General features: G+C 41.1%; 1 protein-coding gene across 1 annotated transcript; it reads left to right on the top strand.

Annotated features, from left to right (window-relative positions):
- Nucleotides 1–11,713: 11,713 nt before the first annotated feature.
- Nucleotides 11,714–19,938, top strand: si:dkey-175m17.7 (dual specificity protein phosphatase 10). Its single transcript, XM_034226598.1, has 3 exons — nt 11,714–12,781; nt 13,293–13,595; nt 14,192–19,938. Exons 1-3 carry the CDS (start codon nt 11,824–11,826, stop codon nt 14,455–14,457), a joined length of 1,527 nt encoding a protein of 508 aa, XP_034082489.1. The 5' UTR covers nt 11,714–11,823; the 3' UTR covers nt 14,458–19,938.
- The last annotated feature ends 1,231 nt before the right edge of the window (nt 19,939–21,169 follow it).

A 21,169-nucleotide genomic window follows, 5' to 3' on the forward strand; every position in this document is an offset into this window, starting at 1 on the left:
TTCATAGACTTCCACACCATTTTTAATATATTTTCTACAAGTGGTGTCCCTCCATGCTGGATTTTGGACAGAATAGTTGGTTTTACTTTTCAGAACCTGAGGTTGCTGCTTGGTTAAAACTTAGATTTAACCTTATGTCCCACTCCAATTGATTGGGTAATTTAAAAAAACACTTCCCTTAGTTTGTACGCGAGTCCATCATCAAATTATTTCCAATCTGTTTAAGACATTTCTTATGAAATTAGATTCAGATCTTAACAGTTTTGGAGTACTATTCTGTCAGAAACAAAAAAATGAATGGCTCGAGTTTAAGAAATTGGGCGAGGAATATCTCATTTAAATGTGATTTTTCAATCGGTTTTGCAGGTAGCCATCTCTAAAGGGTGCTTTAGTTTAGTAGATACTATTATTCATATCATATTTGTGATGGGCAGGAGGAACTCTCTGCCTGCGTCACCTATCTACAACCCATTCTGCTGCAGTAAAAATTACCATTTCCACCCCCATGTATCTACATGCTGCTGGGACACCAGTGTCAGGTCACACTGCAATGGTGTCCAGAGTATTTGTATTCCTTAGAAGTAGACTTGTGAATTTGCTAGTAATTTGAACACCCTACAAAGCTTTTGTGGTTAGACAAATGGATTTTCAGTGTTAGGCAATACATCAGTCGCTTGTTGGATGTCTGGCTTTATTCCAAATCATGCCCGATTGTTTAAATCCTGATTAGCTTCATCGTGTTCTGCTTCTCTGCAGATCTGAGAATAAGCCTGTTATTTGATATCTGTGCAGACAAAGAAAAGTATTCCATATGATAAATGGGACCGCCATTTTCTTTTAGCTACTTTACTCCATAACATGTATAATCATTTGTCATCTTTGGCTTTATGTCAGAGCATTAAATCTGCGAGTCTAATGGTGCACACTCCTGAAGAGTATAAAACTACCATCATATGAAAACACAAAGGGACAGCTTGCATTTATTTTCCCTTTAAGATCCTCATCAATCAAATGGTCTGAGAGTAGAAAGTCGAATCATCACAGCTCACACAGGTTATTCTGAGTCAGCAGGGCAAAACAGCTAACCTGGCAAAGTAAAACTAATTGATCAGCCTACCAGCACCTCTCTTATATCATCCAAATAATGAAAAACAGAAAATTGTGCTTTAAATCATGTTTTTCAGTTTTATTCTTCAGTGCCTGTTTCATTCCTATGCGTTAGCTGTGAGTCCGCAACTCATGTCAAATTTCTGACAGCAGAAAATCCATCAACGTACTTGTTTTTACACTTTCACGGCGGTCCTGTCTGCAGGAACCTGTTCATTGATTTTCAGTCAGACCAGCTGCCGCATGTGGATGTGTAGTTTCATGATCTGTGGCACCAACTGTTTGAACCTCAATGCTGTTAGGAACATCCTGGTGCCTTTCTCCTTCAAGTGCCCATAGCTCTGGCTGTCCATCTGTCAGCTGGTTATGCGTGTGGACCGATACTGTATATAAAGAGAGAAGTGAAGCGCCTCCCTTTCATTTTGCGGCAAACACGAGAAAATGTGGAGATGTAAAAAACGGCTTGCTCATCAGCCTCTGGTAACATACAACTGATGACTAATTTTCCTGCCATCCACTATCTCAAGACGCCTTGTTACTGTGGCGGAAAAATAATCATGCAGCAGAAGAAGAGATAGTCTAAACCAAAGCATATTTGCGAGGCAGTAATAGAGTAGCAACTCCTCACATCATTTCTTTTTTTTTGTAACTCTGGTGGGGTCCGCTCTGCAGCAGCGTGGGTGTTTGGCTGTCAGGTGGCGTTGTGATGAAGGAGCTGCATAAAGCCGGGGCGGGGAGAGGGAACAGGAAGACCTCCATCGATCTTGCACAGCCAGACAACCATCTGTTCCCAGAAAAAACATCAGCCTCTTCAACAGCTTGTCCCAAAAGCACATGCAGCTGGAGACACACTGAGCGCTATGAATCTACACTGTACCTGATGAGATACCATAAGTCATGCACTGTCCTGTATGCCAGGCCCTTACATGTCAACATCAGCATAATGAAGTTATTTTTTATTGTCCTTGTCAAGTAAAATGACTTCTACCCTGATTGGATTTTGTTTTATGATATATTTCACAGTTCAGAGAGTTATCTTGGTGCAACTTTGGCTCAGGTGTTTTTGAAAGAGTTAAATCAGATGGAAAAACATTAGCATGTGCTCATTTCTCCTCTCTGCCTGTGTCTGTTAAGCTGTTATATTTTATTCTGCTGGTGGGGTAGCAGTGCGCGAGGGAAGGCGTCATGATCTCCCCAGTATGCTTGTGCCACTCTCGCTAACAGAATCTGAGTTATCTTCTTTTTAAAAAATATATTTCTTTTCATCCTTACGGGTTTGCGTTCACACTTTCATGTGCTGAATTCTGAAGCAGCTAAAGCTTATCATACCTTTTGCTTTAATATTAATAGACACCTAATCATGCGCATACTTTTGCAGTCCGTGATCCATCCTGCCACACACCCTAATATAAGTGGCTAACGCTAAACTGCCATACCCTGAGTGGGTGTTATGCCTCAGTTTCTCTGAAATGAGCTCATAACTTATTCACACTTTACTGTAAACATCTGAAGTCATATATTTGCCTGGTAGATATATTATGCAATCCCACATACTGAGTTGTCTGATGTATAATACTGCTGCAGTCATGGTACGCAGCTGTGATTCTACGAAGCCATGACACATCCATTTTGCCGATCGAACTGACAAGAGTTTGTTTTCTCTGCGGTGAAGGATGCTGCTATACCTCAGTGCTGGGATCTGGTCATTTGAGCATTATATTAACAAGGGGGCAATAATGAAAAATGAAACACTTTGTGGTGTTTGGCAATAACACCACAAAGCAGATTGTCTTTCCAAAGTGAGCTGCCTCAATCACAACAAACACGCAGGACAGCACCCAGCGTGTGCTTCCTGGCAGAGCAGGTAGCTTAGAGCCTTTTATCAGATTCCATTAGAAAAACCAACCAACTGGAGGGATTTCACATGCACACAGTTAATTAAACACCAATTTAATTAACCTCCTAATCAACAGTGCTCACCCCATTTTGCAGTTATATTCTCTCAGGTGATTCCTGTTTGCAGCAGTCTGCCAACAAGACATGATATTCAACATCTCAACAGTATTTGCCTGACCTTAAATAAAACAGTCCTGCAAACACCAGATCAACTGTAAACCTGTAGAAGAAGTACTCAACTAATTTACTTATAAAGGGAACACCACCTAAATAGAATCTTCCAGTATTTGATTTCCATAGCAGAGGAAAGTTTAATCAATATCTGTGAACATGAGTGTTACAAAAAGGGTCGATGAAAAAACTAGGAATTAAATAAGATGGCTAGAGTCAGAAAAAATGTTATCCTTAGGTGCTTTTTGTCACGATCTGTCTTTATGGTGTTTTGTCTTGTCTTGTTTCATGTTTTATGTTGAAAGGTCTTCACTTCCTGTCTTGCCTGTTTCTGTCTGCGTTGTGTCTTGTTTAAGTCTGTCTGTGGTTCCCGGTCGTTAGTTTCCCTGGTGTGTCTAATTTACCCGATTGTGTTCACCTGGGCTGCTTCTCAGGTGGATTAAATTAAATCCTTGCTTCCCTCACTTGCGTCGTTTCCCTGCGTTTAGTCCCTCCCACCAGGGAAGCATGGAGGGACGCAAGGAAACCACGAGAAGCAGGGAAATTAGTTTTAAGAGCAATGGGACGTCCTTTCCTCCGGAGCGTCACGTGAAGCGACGTCCGTTTGTGATGACGCTGCACAGCTGATCGTCTGACAGCAGCTCTGTCCCCGTTATTTCCACACACACCCCCGCCTCTGTTAGTACACATTTACTGACACAAACATTTGTATCATCTGTTGTAGACCCAAATAAATAAAATAAAATAAGAACTAATTCTCAAAAAAGATAAACGCCATTCTTAAAATTTATAAACGAACAATAGTTTGATTAATATTGATTAGAGTGCACAATAGAAATAAAATAATTGAGAGAAGAAAAAGAGATATGTTATCTATCAAAACCCAGTTAGATTAACATTTATTGGATTGCACACTTTGTTTGTTTGTTTGGATATGTAGTAAATTAACATTTTAATAGCACTTAATGACTGACTGAATGGAAATGACAATAAATGAAAATGTAAAACGAAAAAAGCGATCATGAAAATGTTTCCAATAAATGAATTAAATGATTTTTGACCACTTTGTTGTTCAGATATATCACATATTTGTAACTAAATGATACATGAATTGAAACAAAACACGGTATAAACTGAGGAGTGACTCCCGTGAGGTTCATGTATTTTCTTCACTCTGCTCTCATGTCAAGAAGCATCAGATCAGTGCATGCACTGCCTCGTCCAATCAGTGAGCGATACACAGTAAGGGGGCGGGGTGAGTATCTGAAGATTTCATCGGAGGATGGTCTGGTGGTTCCTCGGTTATCGGTCCTCCATGATCGCTCCTCGATCCTCGGTCCTCCGGCAGAAATAAGAGCCATGGGACGGTACTCAAGATGGCGCAGGCAAATCAACTTCCGGTGAGACCGAGGAGCGAGGAGCGAGGAAATGAAAATAGTCGACCTGAGAAGCAGCCCTGGTGTCCCTGTGTTTTCTCCTCCCTCCTCACCTGTGTCTTGTTTCTGTGATTAGTCTTGTGTGTATTTAAGTTCTGGTTTTTCTGTCTGTCTTTGTCGGTTCGTCTTTTGTCATGACTTGTTCGTCGGTGAGTGTTCTGTTTTGTCGTTGTTATCACCTAGCCTTGAAATAAAGGAATTGTCACTTTATTCTGCATTTGGGTCCTACCTGCTTCATACACCGTGACACTTTTATTAACAGCCAAAATGCTGAAAAAACACAAAGTAACAAGGATCTCCAGAAAGCAAACCTCAATATATACGTACAGGTCGAGGACATGGTACCTCTCTGTTCTACAGCTACAGTCAGACTAACCTCAAAACACTTGTGGCCAGAGGTTTATTATGTTAAGCCCCTCCCCATAGGACAATCCACTATTTATACCCTTAATTAATGTTATTCTTATCTACAAACATATTCAAAATGTAAGGCAAATTATTTAAACACAATACATCAAATAGGTCAACATATTCTATATTTCTGACCACAGAAGCCTTAAACAATAACATGTTTACACTTGGAAGAAAATTGCCACCCGTGCTCCAATTGAGCACAGGTGTTTCCACTGATTGAGCCTCTACTTAAGGCTGCAGTTTTCTGTTGCTCTGTTTGGCCTTCACAACCTTGAACGAGAGGGTAAGCAGGTTACTTTGGCACAGCATAGTTATATATGGCTTCAAATGAATCTGTCTTGAACAAACAATGACTTGGGTTTTATTTTATCAATGTCCAGCTAAGTTATTAATGTGTTTCCCTCAGTGTGCCTTTTACCATGCCCCTATGCCAACTGTGATGAAAGCTTCTTCACATTACCACCCTCCTCTCCTGCATCAACGATGTTTGGCAGCCTTGACAGGTAGTCCGCGGTGACGTTTTCCTTGCCTGCTTTGTGCCACACACAGAACTTGAACGGTTGTAGTTCAAGATACCATCTAGTCACCTTGACGTTCCGGTCCTTCATGGTCTGGATCCATGTCAAGGCTCTATGGTCCGTCTGGAGGTCAAATTCCCTCCCGAGTAGGTAGTACCTTAGGCTGTCCAATGCCCACTTGATTGCCAGACACTCCTTCTCGATTGTGGAGTACCGGGTTTCACAGGGCAGAAGTTTCCTGCTGAGATACAACACTGGATGTTCCTCTCCTGGTTCTCCCTAAGCCAGCACTGCACCGATGCCCACTCCAGAGGCATCCACTTGAACCAGGAAGCGTCTTTCAAAGTCAGGACTTTGCAATACCCGGAGACGAGCACAGTTTTTCCTTCAACTCCTGGAAAGCCCTTTCACACTCTTCATTCCATTCCACAGGATTACGAGCAGCCTTGCGCGTGAGGTTGGTCAACGGAACTGCTAGAGTGGCAAACTGAGGAATGAAACGTCGATACCATCCAACCAGGCCAAGAAAGGACCGTACCTGTTTCTTGGTACGAGGTCTGGGACTATTCAGGACGGCCTCAATTTTGTCCACCTGCGGCCTGACTTCATCCTTCCCCAGCTGATACCCAAGGTAACGAGTCCCCTGCTTAGCCCACTCACATTTCTGTAGGTTGAGTGTAAGTCCTGCCGCATGGATTGCACCTAGGACCCGACGAAGGTGATCGAGATGTTCCTCCCAGGTCCTGCTGTAAATGACCACGTCATCCAGGTAGGCAGCACTGCAGTCCTCGCACCCCAGAAGAACTTTGTTCATTAACCTCTGGAAGGTTGCTGGGGCACCATGTAGACCAAACGGCATCACAGTAAACTGGAAAAGGCAGAGTGTGCCCTTAAGTTCCTAGTGTCTAAGCTGGTGTCTGTGAAAACCGCCAGTGGCAAGCTGGAGAGCGAGCTCCAACAGGAGGCGGGAAATAATCAGGACCTGAGGAGGACACTGGCTGATGAGAAGAGCGTCATGTCCTCCATGGCCATGGAACTGCTACATCAACGAGGAGGGCAGCACAAGGCGCTGTTGGTGGAGAATGAGAATTGGCTTCTTGATGACGGTTTTGCCCCTTGTGCTTCAAAACCAATTGATATTCCTTCTTCCTCTGACGACACAGCTGTGTCCCACTCCTCATCCTTCGTCATAAAAGGTTTTCGCTGAGCGTAGTCCAGTTCGTTTCTTAAGAATGCGTCCATTTTTGCGACTGGCCATCCCACTTCTGACACCATATGTTACAAAAAGGGTAGATGAAAAAACTAGGAATTAAATAAGATGGCTAGAGTCACAAAAAAATGTATCCTTAGGTGCTTTTATTAACAGAGAAAATGCTGAAAAAACACCAAGTAACAAGGATCTACAGAAAGCAAACCTCAATATATACGTACAGGTCGAGGACATATAACTGGTACCTCTCTGCTCTACAGCTACAGTCAGACTAACCTCAAAACACTTGTGGCCAGAGGTTTATATATGTTAAGCCCCTCCCCATAGGACAATCCACTATTTATACCCTTAATTAATGTTATTCTTATCTACAAACATATTCAAAATAAATGTAAGGCAAATTATTTAAACACAATAAATCAAATAGGTCAACATATTCTATATTTCTGACTACAAAAGCCTTAAACAATAACATTTTTACACTTGGAAGAAAATTGCCACCCATGCTCCAATTGAGCACAGGTGTTTCCACTGATTGAGCAAAGGGTTAGGGTTAGTTATATATGACTTCAAATGAATCTGTCTTGAACAAACAATGACTTGGGTTTTATTTGATCAATGTCCAGCTAAGTTATTAATGTGTTTCCCTCAGTGTGCCTTTTACCATGCCCCTATGCCAACTGTGATGAAAGCTTCTTCTTCACAATGAGCTACTCTCTCTCAAAGCTGGAAACAAGAGAAGTAAGTCTCAAACGTGTGATGTCATCAAGTATAAGGTCTAGAGCTGCTCCATTGACAATCAATGGAGACTGATTTGTTTGGATCCACACAATGCTTTACTCATTGTTTAATACCCAAGTGAGCTTTTTGCTTTGACGTGTTCTCAGTAAAACCCCTGGCTGCTCACCTGTAACATCTTTTACAGTTCATTGTCTATGAAGAAGTCCCAACCTTTTATATATCAAAACATCTCTAACACCTTTAAGATTGTGGATTTGAGTGAGAGTTTTGTGAGATGACTAATATTTGAGGACCGTCTTAAACCAGAGGAATAACATGTATTTTGAAAATGGGCATTGTTTAAAAATACATCAATGAAAAACTCCTGTATTCCCAATTCTACTTTCACAATTGACAACTGAAATAATACAAGTTCCCCCAACCAGACACTACATATTTATGTGTCATAAATTATATTTTCTGATGTCCTAATCTAAACTAGTTAATTATTCTGCCTGTAAAAGCATACTACAATAACAGAGTAAAAAGTACGGATGCAGTCCTAGCACAAGTAGATACATGCACCAGACAGTTAACCATAAAAACATTAGAAGAAATGTCAAAACAAAAGGATTTCTCAGATTAAGATAATCATTGTAATGTTTGTATTTTTGTTCCTCATTTAAACATGTTGTACTGACTGTATGCTGCCAACACAGAAAAGTGTACCGTCGCCATAGCTCATCAGATGGTGTAATGCTTTCAGCCTTGTCTTAAACTTATGAGTTATTATGTCAACATGTGGCAGTGAAAATTCAAAAAGGCTCCTCTCTTGTTATTGTGTTTCCCTTCTCTCTGTGTGGCCTTTACTGTCTGCTGAAGCTGTGAGTGAGTGAGTGAAAAGGCCACTAGCCAGCCTGCAGTTTACAGTGTGTGAGAGAAAAGTGATCAGAGTGATAGTGACTTCCACCATGATAAAACTGGGTCAATGTAACCCCCACCCCCTCCACCACAGGCAAAGCTGAAAAAGGAAAAAAAGATGAGGATACCATCACCATACTCTGTGCGAGGATGTAAGCACGGGGACACTGGAATGTGGTTCTCCATGGGTCGGTATCTGTGTGTTGTGCTGGGACTGAAGGCATCCCCAGATTATTTTGACATGTACCGTCACCCCCTGTAGTCAATGGTGTACAGTGTCTGTACTTTGTATCTGTCAGCCAGTGTTGTCCTCAGTATCTGTTCCTCCCACAGTCTATGGTTCCTCCCAGTTGTTTTGGTCTTCAACTCCCTGGGAGATTCTCAATAAATATGACTAGTCTTTAAACATTTAAATCCACCCTGAAGTTTAATGCAATTACAAGTGTGTTTATTTGGTGGCAAAATCCAAACAATGTTATGTGATATTTTGTAGATTGTAACTTTATTTAAATCACAACATAAACTACTTTTTTTTTTTTTACTTATACTCATGGTATCTTGCCATGCAAATGTGCTGCGTTTGATTTGTATTAGAAACGTCCATCTCCATCCAATGTAATGGAGCTGGAGACAATGGACTATTTGATGTCAACAGTTCACATCAACAAAAGCATGACATTACTGTTTCTCAACAGGGATTAGCATGCTAACATCCTGCCATTCCATTTGTATAGCCACCCTGCAGCCATAGCAGTAGGTCGGCAAAAACCAAATTAAAGCACTTCATCAACCAAACGACTGTTGGGTGCACTGAACATCTCAGATTGATTGTTTTTAGCAGTGTGTGAACCAGGAGGAGGATTTTTTTGCATTAACGATAGCAATTTTTCCACTTAACGTTTGAGAGCAGCTTTATAATGAATGTACCGAATTAATCAAAAAATGTAAAGTCTAAAGTCTTAGTAGTTACCTGTTATTAAAGACATTAATCATAAAGGCAATTAAATTATACAATTATTGTATTACAAAGTGCATATTTATTAACTACATTCAGTTCATCTCTTTTTGCTGTGTCATGGTGAGACAGCTTTCTCTCTAGCTGAGTTATATTATTGTGTGTGTTGCGATCTTCTGTTTATACCAAGGCCTGGACAAAAATGCTCATTTCTAATTGGCCCAAAGGATTTGGTTAATTTAGTTTTTTCCAGAGGCAGGATAAACAGATGGCTGGGAGCAGCAAGCATTTTAGTTCTCCTGCATTAAACAGTCTTCACAGTGAAGAATCCCACTGAGCCAAAAGCTACTTTAGAGAGGCAGTGGGTTGTTTTTAAGTGCAAATGCAGCAATGTAAAACACTGTCAATGTTAAGGGCTTAACTGTATCACAGTAACATTTTAATATACAGGCTTGTTGTTTTTAAAACATCAAGATCAGCAAACATGCACTGTTCAGTTCATGTTGTAAAGTATATTAACCTTCTTTTCCTAACAGCCATGACTTAACTTATTATCTTATGTGTCTTTTTAAGAAAGGCAACTCAGTGATGAAGGTTGTTGCAGCTCATTTTCAGCTTTCGTGGCAGAGCTTTTAAAAGCGGCAGTGCCATCAGGATTAGCTGGGATTATGTGCTGCTAACAGCAAACAGGTACACACTCTTGTACCTAGTAATGATATTACTGGGAAACTGTTGAAATTTGACAGTCAGAGTCCTACAAATAAAGTTGAGCATTAAAGCCGGGTAAAGGGCCCTGGTATAAGCAGTTTACAGATTTTGATGTGCATGTTGAAATGGATTGGCAAACGTAATGATTTACAGTGTTATCCATTCAAATCAGACATGCACCTCAGTGGGTTTTCTCTTTATATAAATTCTCCTTTCATTTGCGGTTGTGAGAGGAAATAATATTGAAATGCAATATTGTTGCCGTTGGTGGTATTTGTTGTGTTTAGTTGTTTTTTGTAGTTATGTGTTTTGCGAAAGACATCCAAGATATGAGGACATTTTGCAAAACACAAAAAAATGTGTTGTGGTGGATTTGGGGTTTTACTTTACATTTCACAAATAATTCACTTTTTACATTCAATTACACAAAAGTGTGATGTACTATATTAATACAAAGCACAACTATACTCCAAATTATGCACTCTATTATATTAATATTGAATAGCTGGATGTCTGTTCATTTTTCAGTTTTATCTAAACTGATGGAATGTAAAGTGTACCACATTTCCAGTGTGTATATTATATAAATTGTTGTGAATTACAATCGTTTCCTAATTTTTCCCTTTCTGTTTCTCTCTCTGTCTTCATTGGACAGCTTTGCACAAACCCAGATGCCTCCCCTTCCTCTTGATGAGCGCATAGTGGTCATCCAGCGCCCCAAAAACCTAACCCTTTGTGAGGCTTCCCCACAAACCATCCCGCAGCACTCATCTCAAATATCAGCTTCCTCCAATGGACACGCTCCTCATCTCCACCCTTCGCATTCCCATTTCTATCCACCAGCCTGCAAATCTCTGACTCGGGAATGCAAGCGCAGATCCGCTCGTGTGCCCAAATTCAAGATCGATCAACCGGTCGTCCCAGCAGATGTCAGCCACATCTCTAGTCACTGCCATAGCAATGGGACAGTAACTCTCGGCCCACGACTGCCCTCCCACACACATACTATTGATATCAGGGTGACGGTGGACAAAGGAGGACAGGGAGGAGGAAACAGCAACTCTTTAGAGCGCAGCGGAGGTGCAAAGGGGAGCAGAGGAAAATGTGCCTCGTCCCAGATAGATCAAGGACAATGTGAGAGAAGAACTGGAACAGCAGGGAGGCCAGGTGGTGCCGAACACAAGTCACAGCAAAGTCGCCACAGTCAGCTGTCAACTTCCCCTGGAGGCATCCTACAATTCGTCCCAGCTCAGGCACAGCAGCGAAGGTTCAGGAGTGAGAAGGAGAACACGAGTTTCCCTAACAGAGACCAGGAGTTTCCCTCTCTAGGTCACAAGAAGAGTTCCAAACTGGGAACTGTCCATCAAAGCCACAGTTTGCCCTACCACCAAAACTCCGTCCCTGTGCCCCATGCTGCCATACTAAACTCCAACTACCCGTCACCCCCCTCCCTCCCAACCCACCCATGCCCCAGTCTCCTTTCAGCAAGTCAGCCAGCCGCACCCTTCCCACACCAAGGACCTCCGCTCTCACCTTCTTCATGGTCTACCCCTCTCCCCCTGCACCTCCAACGTCGGAGGCTTCCCCAGCCCTGACCATACCTGCACAATCGACTGCACCCGCCCATTCAGTTGTGGCTGCTGGAGGTTGGTAAAATGCAGAGGTTGTAAGGGACACACTGCAAGCTGCCAACAAGGGGGAGGAAGCACGTCCACATCATTCTCCTGTGTTCATAATGCTGGAGCAGTGAAGAGAGGAAGCAAAGAAATGGGCCTGAGAAATCTGGGGGGGTGTCTCTCCACCACCTCCACCTCCAACACCTCCTCTTCTAACAGCACTGTGTCCGACTGCCGGACAAGCCTGTTCAAGCCTCTCCGCTGTGCCTCCTGCTCTGGAGAGGGCGGAAACTTCGAGAGTCCTGCTATCCTTCGCAAAAAACTGGTAGGGGGATGTCTGCCCTGTACCCCGCTGTCCTCTTCGGCCCCTCTCCGGGCGATACAGAGCTGCGTCACAGGCTGCAACCCCAAAGCCTCTCAGACAGGCAGCTCCACCTGCAGCTACTGCAGCAGCGACCCCATAGTGGTGACGTTTAACCCTCGCAGAGGCAAACCCCCGGGGAGAGCGGCTCATCCGGCAGGTGCGTTCCAAGCCGATGACGACGACGACTACAGCGTGCGTACTATTTGGCCTGATGAACTGGTCAAGAAGATGACCCATTCTAAGGCCCAGAAGAATCACTGTGCCGGGATGGGAGCAGAACTCGGGAACACCTGCGCAACCCAGGCCCAGGACGGTAGCAACGGAAAAGGCCTCGCCATCCTGGACTGTCAAAACCTCCAGGAATACGCGCATTCTCATCTTACAGACCGCGCTGGCCGACGACGTCTTCAGCAGGGGAAAATGGCTGCTTTAGATTTTATGGGCCGCAGGTCAGGACCTAGTTATGACGAAGGCCGGAACTCGCTTAAGAGGCTCCTGAATAAAGCTGAAGATGTAGAAGCTGAGCAAGACGGAGATGCAGCATATCGACGTTCCCCCTCTCCACGCTCCGCCTCTCCGCCGTCACCAGTGTCCTTTTCGCCCCCTCCGTCCGCCCCTAGCACACTCATCAAACCGAGGCCCTGGCAGAGCGACAGGGATGGAGGACATTCGCTGCCCACGGCTCACTCGCTTCACCTGGCCCTCAACTCTCTGAACAGAGAGCAGGACGAGGAGAACAACAGAAGTAAGAATATCTCACGATTCAAGTGCAAATGGTACTAATTCATAATTGCTATTAAGCAACTCAATCACTGACATAAAGTTGGTTCATGTTGACTGTTATTTAGCAGTTTCCCCCCATTTATGCTGAATATGTCAATCAAAAAATCCCTGTTAATTAGCTTTTTAAGTAAGAGTAGTGCCTGGCTTTGCTTGGAATATGCTGTCATAATTCCGATCCTGTTCCCTCAGCGTGTTAAATATATTGCAGTTCTTTCTGCTGTTGCATCCACATTTGGTAACATCCAGCATCTTTGAAGTTATTTAATTTAAGTCAAAACAAGTGATAATGGCCAGACCTCTTAAAAAAATAAATAAATACTGCTCGTTAGTGTTCAGACGAATATCACACCTTTCAATTATTGAGTTGGTAACTTTGAGTGTTATTTGTTAGTTTCTCGCCGTATTATTCTTGTCATGACTTGTCTCGGCAGACCACGTTACAAAACCTTTTTCTCTGTCTCTTCTTCCTTCAGTGCACCTTTCTCTACCGCTCTCATCTTCCTTGCCTGCCTCTCTGTCCGATGAGACCGCGATGAGTCCCGATGCGGAGAATGCGGTGATCAGTCCCATCTTACCCTTCCTGTTTCTGGGGAACGAGAGAGACGCCCAGGACCTGGACCTGCTGCTGCGCCTCAACATCGGCTACGTGGTCAACGTGACCACACACCTGCCGCTCTACCATGTCAAGTCTGGACTGCGCTACAAGAGGCTGCCTGCCACCGATAACAGCAAGCAAAACCTTCGACAATACTTTGAGGAGGTTTTCGAATTCATTGGTGAGTCCCACGTCCGATTGCATTTGTCTTGTCTTTGAGTCTTTTTCAGTGACAATTTCAAAAAGAAAAATAATCTAAATTCAATGTGATCATCTTTTCATATCCACAGTTGATATCCTCTCACACTGCGTTAGTAGAGACTCGTCTTCAGACAAGTTACTTTATTGACTGGCAGAACTTTTGTTTAGAATAAAATAAAATGGAAGGAAATGTTCAGCTTGCATTAGCTGTAACTTTCTACAGCAATTATTTGCTGCTAAAGAAACCCAGTTATTAACAGTGCACTATAAACAGAATATAAATAAAGCAATCCTTTGGCAAAATGCTACATCACCATTTTGCGATGGATGGTGACTTATCAGACTAGACAAGATTTTAGTAGTCAGGGATGTTTTAAATATATAAACATGCATGGTAACATATTAAATGTTGGTGATTAACTGGCTTAATTACATGTTTTAGGATATATTTCTTATAGGCTTCTTTATCTGTAAGTTGTACGTTTTAATGAGTAACGATACCTTCTATATTCCCATGCTCACAGTGTTAAGCCGTTTTTTTAATTGAGCTCATCGCTCTTGTCGTCTCATCCACAGAGGAGGCATATCAGAGTGGACAGGGAGTGTTGGTCCACTGCCAGGCAGGCGTGTCCCGTTCTGCAACCATCGCCATCGCTTACCTTATGAAGCACACCCTCATGACAATGACAGATGCCTACAAATACGTGCGGAGCCGTCGTCCCGTGGTGTCCCCGAATCTCAACTTCATGGGCCAGCTTTTGGAGTTCGAGAGGGACCTCAACTCCGGGGTGACTCCTCGTATCCTGATGCCTAAACTTAGCGGCGTGGAGACTCAGGTGTGAGGCAGGTCAGGGGTCAGGAGCGTGTCCGGTACCTTCAGGTAAAGAAGACATTAAAGTGGAATGGATGAGCATCAAAGAAAAAGTGCAGCACATTGTAGAAGAGAGACATGCTGAGAAATATTACAATTGGGAAATGGTGGCAATTTGTGCACTTTTAATACTGTGATACAAAAGACTGGATGCTACATGTAAGTGGTCATTCTTAGACATGATCATCATCCAGCACACTGTTTATAAGATGACGTGCCAATATTTTGTATAGACCTGACATCAGATATCTCACTTCTTTTTGTCTTCTCCTCATTTTTGTTCCCATTGTTTACATTCACAACCACACACAGAAATGCAATTATTTTGTTGGCATTAATCTCAAATGCATGCAAAGCAGGTACGCAAACAAGACCATACTTCATGAACATCACCACTCTGATGTTCCCACCACATGTAGCCAAACACAGGTCATAACAATGCACTTTACCTTTGATGCGTTTGTTTCTTTATGACCTACTGAAATGTCACAAATGTTTGGTTCATATAATTGTGTTTTTTTATATTTGGAAACTGTGCAATAGAGCGGCATGGACCGAGCAGAAACAAGAGTAGCATTAACCTAGGCAACTTGTAGCAAAATGGATAAAATGGATAAAAAGGGAAATGTGTAAATGTATTCCAGTGAAGTGGCCTGTTTGTTAGCAAAGAAAAAGGACTGCAAGATTTAAATGATGCTGTGCACTCACAGGGTCAGAGTGATGATAAAACAGTGTTAATATTTGATTGAATACAGGTTATTACACAAAAATATGCTGATCATAAATACATTTACTGCAAAAGCTGAAACCCCAATGCAACAGTACTTCCAGAGGTTTCTGTATGCAGTATTATTGCAGTATATTTGAACGGAGGTGTGGATTGGTTCCTTTTGTCCAGCTGTAGTGATCTGATTTAAAATAACAGACCTTGTCCAACTGTGCAGTATTTATTTTGAGTTTAATTCATTAGAGAATTGCAATATTTTATTTATTATATAACTGGCGTGAAACAGTCCTGTCATGGTGCACGGACAGATATTGCTCTTAATATACAAAGCACATGGTGTTTTAAATTGGTTGGAGTTAACAGTTAAGATGCAACATGTAACATCCTGCTTAACTTGTGTGGTCGGGAACATTTGGATTATAGTTTTGGTGAAAACTAAAAGCTTTTATTTTGAAAAGTGTTAATTTTCCTACAGTACCAGAAAAGGATTTTCAACCAAGTAATCATTTAGAAAGTGTATAGTATTAAGGCTACACCATACCCAAGTCATGAACACTTGAAATGCCAAATCTACTTATTAGTGATTTAAAACCTTTGTGAATGAGTATAATGACATCACTGTTTTTCAGAGATGGTGATGTCTGGTAGCTGATTGGTTGATGTCTGTTACTTCTTTTGTCTTACTGTCCTTACTGAAATCCTTAGCTGTTCCCCCATACGATGCATGACTTTTATTATGAAGCGTGGTTTTATTAGAGTAGGTGGACTCGCTGTGAACTGTATTATAATGGTCGAGGTCTGATTCCCATTCAATACAGATGTATTTACCTTTAGAAGTCCTGTGTATCCAGTCTGCACAGTCAATAGTGTGGTTAAAACACTGAACATAGTTGATGTGAAAGTAGTTAGAAATCTTTGGCAGATTGAGACTTTAGATGCAGGGCTGTGAAAAAGTATGATACAAACTGCAGCTTTTCCTAGCTTCCCGTTAGGAATTCTATACTATATCCATGTATTCACGCCATGTAAAGAATAAGTGAACGGTGGAGAACTGGTGTTGACTAATCTGGTAGCTAAGGATGACAATTGCTTTGCACATTTTCTAAACTGATGCCATATTAACACATTCTTCAAAGATGCTGTAAATATTTAAAGTCATTTAGGACTTAAGAATTTGAAAAAAAAAGTGTTTTGCTAGCATCAATTGTTGTGAAAAAGAGTTCAGGTGTTGTGAGTTGTTCTTATTTTGTATTTATTTGTTTTCTCTTCAGTTAGACAGAGGAAATACATGGTTGTGCAGGATTTGTCACGGATACATTATTGATTAAATCTAACACATTCGATTAAAGAGAAAAGGTCCCACTCATATGTTCATAAAAACCCAAACAAATATAAATCAGTATGTGGATACGTGACTAAATCTAAATGTATACACCTTTTCCAGATTTGAACAAAATGCCCTGTCCCAAGTTTCTACAACCAAAATGCCTTCAGTTTAGCCTTGTGTGTAATCTGGTCCTGCTGTGGTGTCATTATAGATAAGACTTTGTAAAATGACCCTGAATTGTGCTTGTTGGGATTTATTTTCTGTTTAAGTGACTTTGATATTGGCCATATATTTTTCTACAATCAAAACCTCATCATGTTAGGTTAACACAGTTACTGTAATTGTGCTTTTACAGTTGTTTTTTTTTACATGAATCTTTGTTTTGTATGAAAGGCTGTTTGGACAGAATGCCATCTTCCAACTGTGCATTTGCAGTATTACAGTTTCACTGTTATCAGACCTCCGTTACCGTGGGTCAACATACCGTATTCCTGTTTTTACCTCTCGCCTTTATTTCAGCTGGAGAGACTTCAACGTTTCTTCCTCCGGTCTCTCCAGCTATAAGCTCACAGTAGGTGTGTTATTAACCTTGAAGAGGGCCTGTTGCTATTGCTCCTTGATTTTTATACAGACTTTATATGCAAAATGGCTGTTGTAGCAATTCATTCTACCCTGAATGGACTTGCTGTGCAGTCGAGTCAGTGCTGACCTCAGACGCTTGTTCTCGAGAGACACATCTAAGGAAACGTTTTCTCTTTAATTCAAATAAACTGAAGGGCCAGTCTCTCCTTGAGTGTTTGTGTGTGAAGAAAAAAAATCAGTTTGTGTTCTGCTCTCGAACAGTGTGTATGATAAGGTTTTGAGGACATTGTATATCCGTGCATTGCTTAATTATTCCTGTTTGTACTTTACTGCTCATTTTTAAAACATTGTGTACATTCCTGTACCAAATATTGAATTCAAGGATATTAACTCATAGGACTGACGCTGATGAGACGATTCAAGAAAAAGAAAAAAGCAGATCACCTCCTTCCTTCCTAACGGGGTAAGAACTCTTCAGGTATGACTATCATAGTAATGCTGTGCTGTTTCACCCCCCGCCCGGCCTTCCTCCAGAGACCCAAAAACTCCTGTTATCTATCCAACCTGTGATGCTCTTCCTTTTCATGATGGATTGTTTCTCTTAAGCAAATGTAATATTTTCATATTGTAGTAACTGGTCCTTGTATCTAGACAATGTTTTTACCTTCATGTACCGATTATACTCTTCATAATTCTTCGAGGTGCACTGTGACTAATACAATGCTGCTATATCACAAATACTTTTATTTTGTAAGTCATGTTAGTGGTGAATATCGCTAAAGGTGTTACAAAGTGGGCTCCGATACAGAGGCACCCTTGATCAAATGTTTTCTTCCAGTTCTTTCCAGGCTTTATTATTGTGCTGCCTCGCTGCAGTGTGTTTAAATCTGTAGCTGTCCCTGAGGGTCTTCCTTTACAAGCATGATAAAAGAAAAGAGAGAGTATAATGTAGCAGTTACAAAAAAAGCCTAACTCATTGCTTCCTGTCAATATAACTGTGATGTTGCTTTTTCTGCAACCATTTTGGCAGAATTTGTTGTCAAGGTATTGACCGTAGTTACAGTAGGCCTATACGAGAAAACAACCATAGGAATATTTAATTAGGCTCTGTATGTATGTATTTGACACAATCTAGATGATGTCCTCTGAAGAAATCAGGAGTTGAACATTTAAAAGTAGTTGGGTTAAAACAGGAATCCTGCAACTGAAGCAAGATGCATTTTTGTATCTCATGTTGCTATGTCAAATGTGGCGTTGTTACGTGCAGAGTTTAAACTATTTGATAGATGCCATGGAATTGTGTTCACACATTCATCCACCAGAGAATATTTAAATGAATGTAATTCCCCTACTTCTTCTTCATCTAGTGCAATCTGCAAGTCAAAATGGTGTATGACTCAATACCTGCTAATGCCATTCAAATACGCCTTAGTGTTTAGTGCTAATTTGCTAATATTAGCATCCTGTTACTAAATTAGGATTTTAAATAAACATGCTAGGCAATTGATCACATGCACCGGTTAAGATGTAACAAACATGCTAGCACTATCACTGCTAACTAACATGTTAGGTTGCTGACCGTTTTTCTTAAGCTAGCTAGCATGGCTGTACATAGTCTTTTTTCAGACCTACACACATTCTTAAGACATACAAAAACTTCATTACAGACATATTTTTCTGTCAAGTGAATGTTGCTGCAATGAATAACACACTTGTGATACAAATCTGCATGTTCTCTCTCGCGCATTTCAGTTGCAAGATTTCAGTTGATTGTAAGCTAAAACTGCTTGTCATTGTTTTTTTACAGTAATTTCTTGGTATGATTGGCAAAAAAAAGCCATTAGCTCACAATACATGTAGTTGGTCTCATGATGTGATGTCAAGTAGCCTATACTTACAAAAAAAAATTGGTTGACAAAATAAATACTGAACTACAATAATTCAATGTCAGTTGTAGCCTACAGACAAAGATAGAAACATCCATGGGCTACTAGAAATAAGTATTAGGGGTCTTTTGTATGTTTGCTTTTAAGGTAAACTACTTAAAGTCAAAGCCTGTGAAACACTTTATTTAGAATTGATTGGATCTAATTGATTTTTGTTAACAAACTATTTGCTTGTGGCTTTAGACACTACCAACTTTGAAAATCTGATGCCGATCTGAGACAAATAAGCCCCAAAAACATACATCTATAACTCATCTTGTAGCACAAATAAATATGCAAAACTTCAAGAGGAGCTTTACTTAAAGTAGGCCTACCTTCAAATAATCTAGCAGCCAGTGTAAAGATTATAATCTCAAATATACACAGGCCTTAAATGCATCCCTAGAGAAGAATTACATGTATACGTTTAGAGAGCAGTAGCATATGCAGTTAGAAGGATGTCAAGAAAAGGGGTGTGTGGGAATTGATTATTGGTTTACATGTGAACACACTCTGTTGGCATGACGTCAAACTCCCATTCAGGCAGAACAGTTGTGCAATACATAGACACACTATAGCTTCATAAAGAGGTTTGAGGATCCGCTCTAGACAAACATGTTCTTTCTCTTCCATTTATACATGTTTGACTCACAGCTGCTCTGAGTTATAAGGTTTCTATGTTGGTGACATGACTGATGCTTTCCCCATCAAGTGATTCAACTGCTGTATTGTCTTCTCTTTTGTTGGTTATAGCTGAATATGATAATGTTACCATAATAGCATCCTAAAGTGTGCTGTACAAAACCTGATGGCTGGATTGTGAAGTTGTTCTCTATGTTCATTTCTAGAAAACACACTGGAACTGGCTCTTTCATTAAAAAGAAAAACCTGAGAAAACAATGACTCGTTATGATTTGTGTCTGTGAGTGAGCTGAAAGCTTTGGTGAACTCAATCGTCCAATAAAAAGCAAGCACTGTGATAGGCTGCAGCTCTCTCCCCCCACAGATCGCCAGCACTCTCTGAATGAAGTCAGGAGTGTCTATTTGGAAAGTATTGAGCCGTTACATTGCCATCAATAGAAATGGCCAGTTTCAATTGACGATTCAGAGGATCAACCCACCCCATTCTGCTTCGCCCACCATTGCATAAGAGCCGGTTTGTGATTCACAGCTGTGTGATTGAGCACCCGGGGGGGGGGATCGATCAGTGAGAGAGGTTAAAACAAAACTCACATCCTGGCAATGACTGCTGCAAATAAAAATGAACGAGCATCACTGTATTCACTTTATTTAATGTGTGGAGCATGCTTGTATTAGGCTACATATTGACTTCTCAATCTCTAATTCTGAAAATCTGTGTGCAATCTATTATCTCAAGTTTTCATTTTTAACCATGTTAGGAGCGTCGCACGAGAGGCAGCAATGACACTCTGCCTATTGATCCACCACTTTGGTCCAGATTGAAAAGTCGGAATTTTTGACATGACATTTGGTGCAGTTATTCATGCCCCTCAAAGGATGAACCCAACAAAATGTGGTGATCCCGTTTTCCTCTAGAGCTTCAGTGAGGTTGAAATTTGATTGGTTTTGAGTAAAATGTATTAAATACTATTGGATGAATTGTCATGAAATTTGGAATATGTATGTTCTCCTGAGGATTAACTGTTATAACTTTAGTGATCCCTTCTCTTTTTGTCCAGCGGCATCATCAGATGAAACGATGTACTTGCTTGTACAATCCTCATGCCAATGCTGATTTAAGACCATTTGCTAAACTGAAATGGCACAGACTTCAGACTATCATCATGTGACTTCCTTTATACGAGTCTGGTAAGTTCATAGGGTTAGGGTTTTTTTGGAATGTGGAAACAAAATTGACGCTAGAAGATGTGTTGCAATTTCTTGCTCTGAGCTTTTAAACAACATGTTACTATATTTTTCCAAGTCGTTTTTTTCGACTTAATGAGAATTTTCCCACAAAGGAACACTTTTTCAGATTATTCCCGCAACACATGAATGCAAGGCCTTATCTCACAATTTGAATATAAGTAAACATAATTTATGTATCTGCCAACTTCTGCAAAATGAAATTGGAGCCCATGCAACACTTTTGCCCGAAGTT

Source organism: Gymnodraco acuticeps, unplaced genomic scaffold, assembly GCF_902827175.1.
Source record: "Gymnodraco acuticeps unplaced genomic scaffold, fGymAcu1.1, whole genome shotgun sequence".
NCBI classification, from domain to species: Eukaryota; Metazoa; Chordata; class Actinopteri; order Perciformes; family Bathydraconidae; genus Gymnodraco; species Gymnodraco acuticeps.

What these genes read in the sequence shown, in the direction of transcription:
- si:dkey-175m17.7 (XM_034226598.1), top strand. Translation starts at nt 11,824, where the DNA reads ATGGGCCTGAGAAATCTGGGGGGGTGTCTCTCCACCACCTCCACCTCC. An exon ending in GGACGAGGAGAACAACAGAA is followed by an intron (nt 12,782 to 13,292) that starts GTAAGAATATCT and finishes TTCTTCCTTCAG; the next exon opens with TGCACCTTTCTCTACCGCTC. An exon ending in GGAGGTTTTCGAATTCATTG is followed by an intron (nt 13,596 to 14,191) that starts GTGAGTCCCACG and finishes TCTCATCCACAG; the next exon opens with AGGAGGCATATCAGAGTGGA.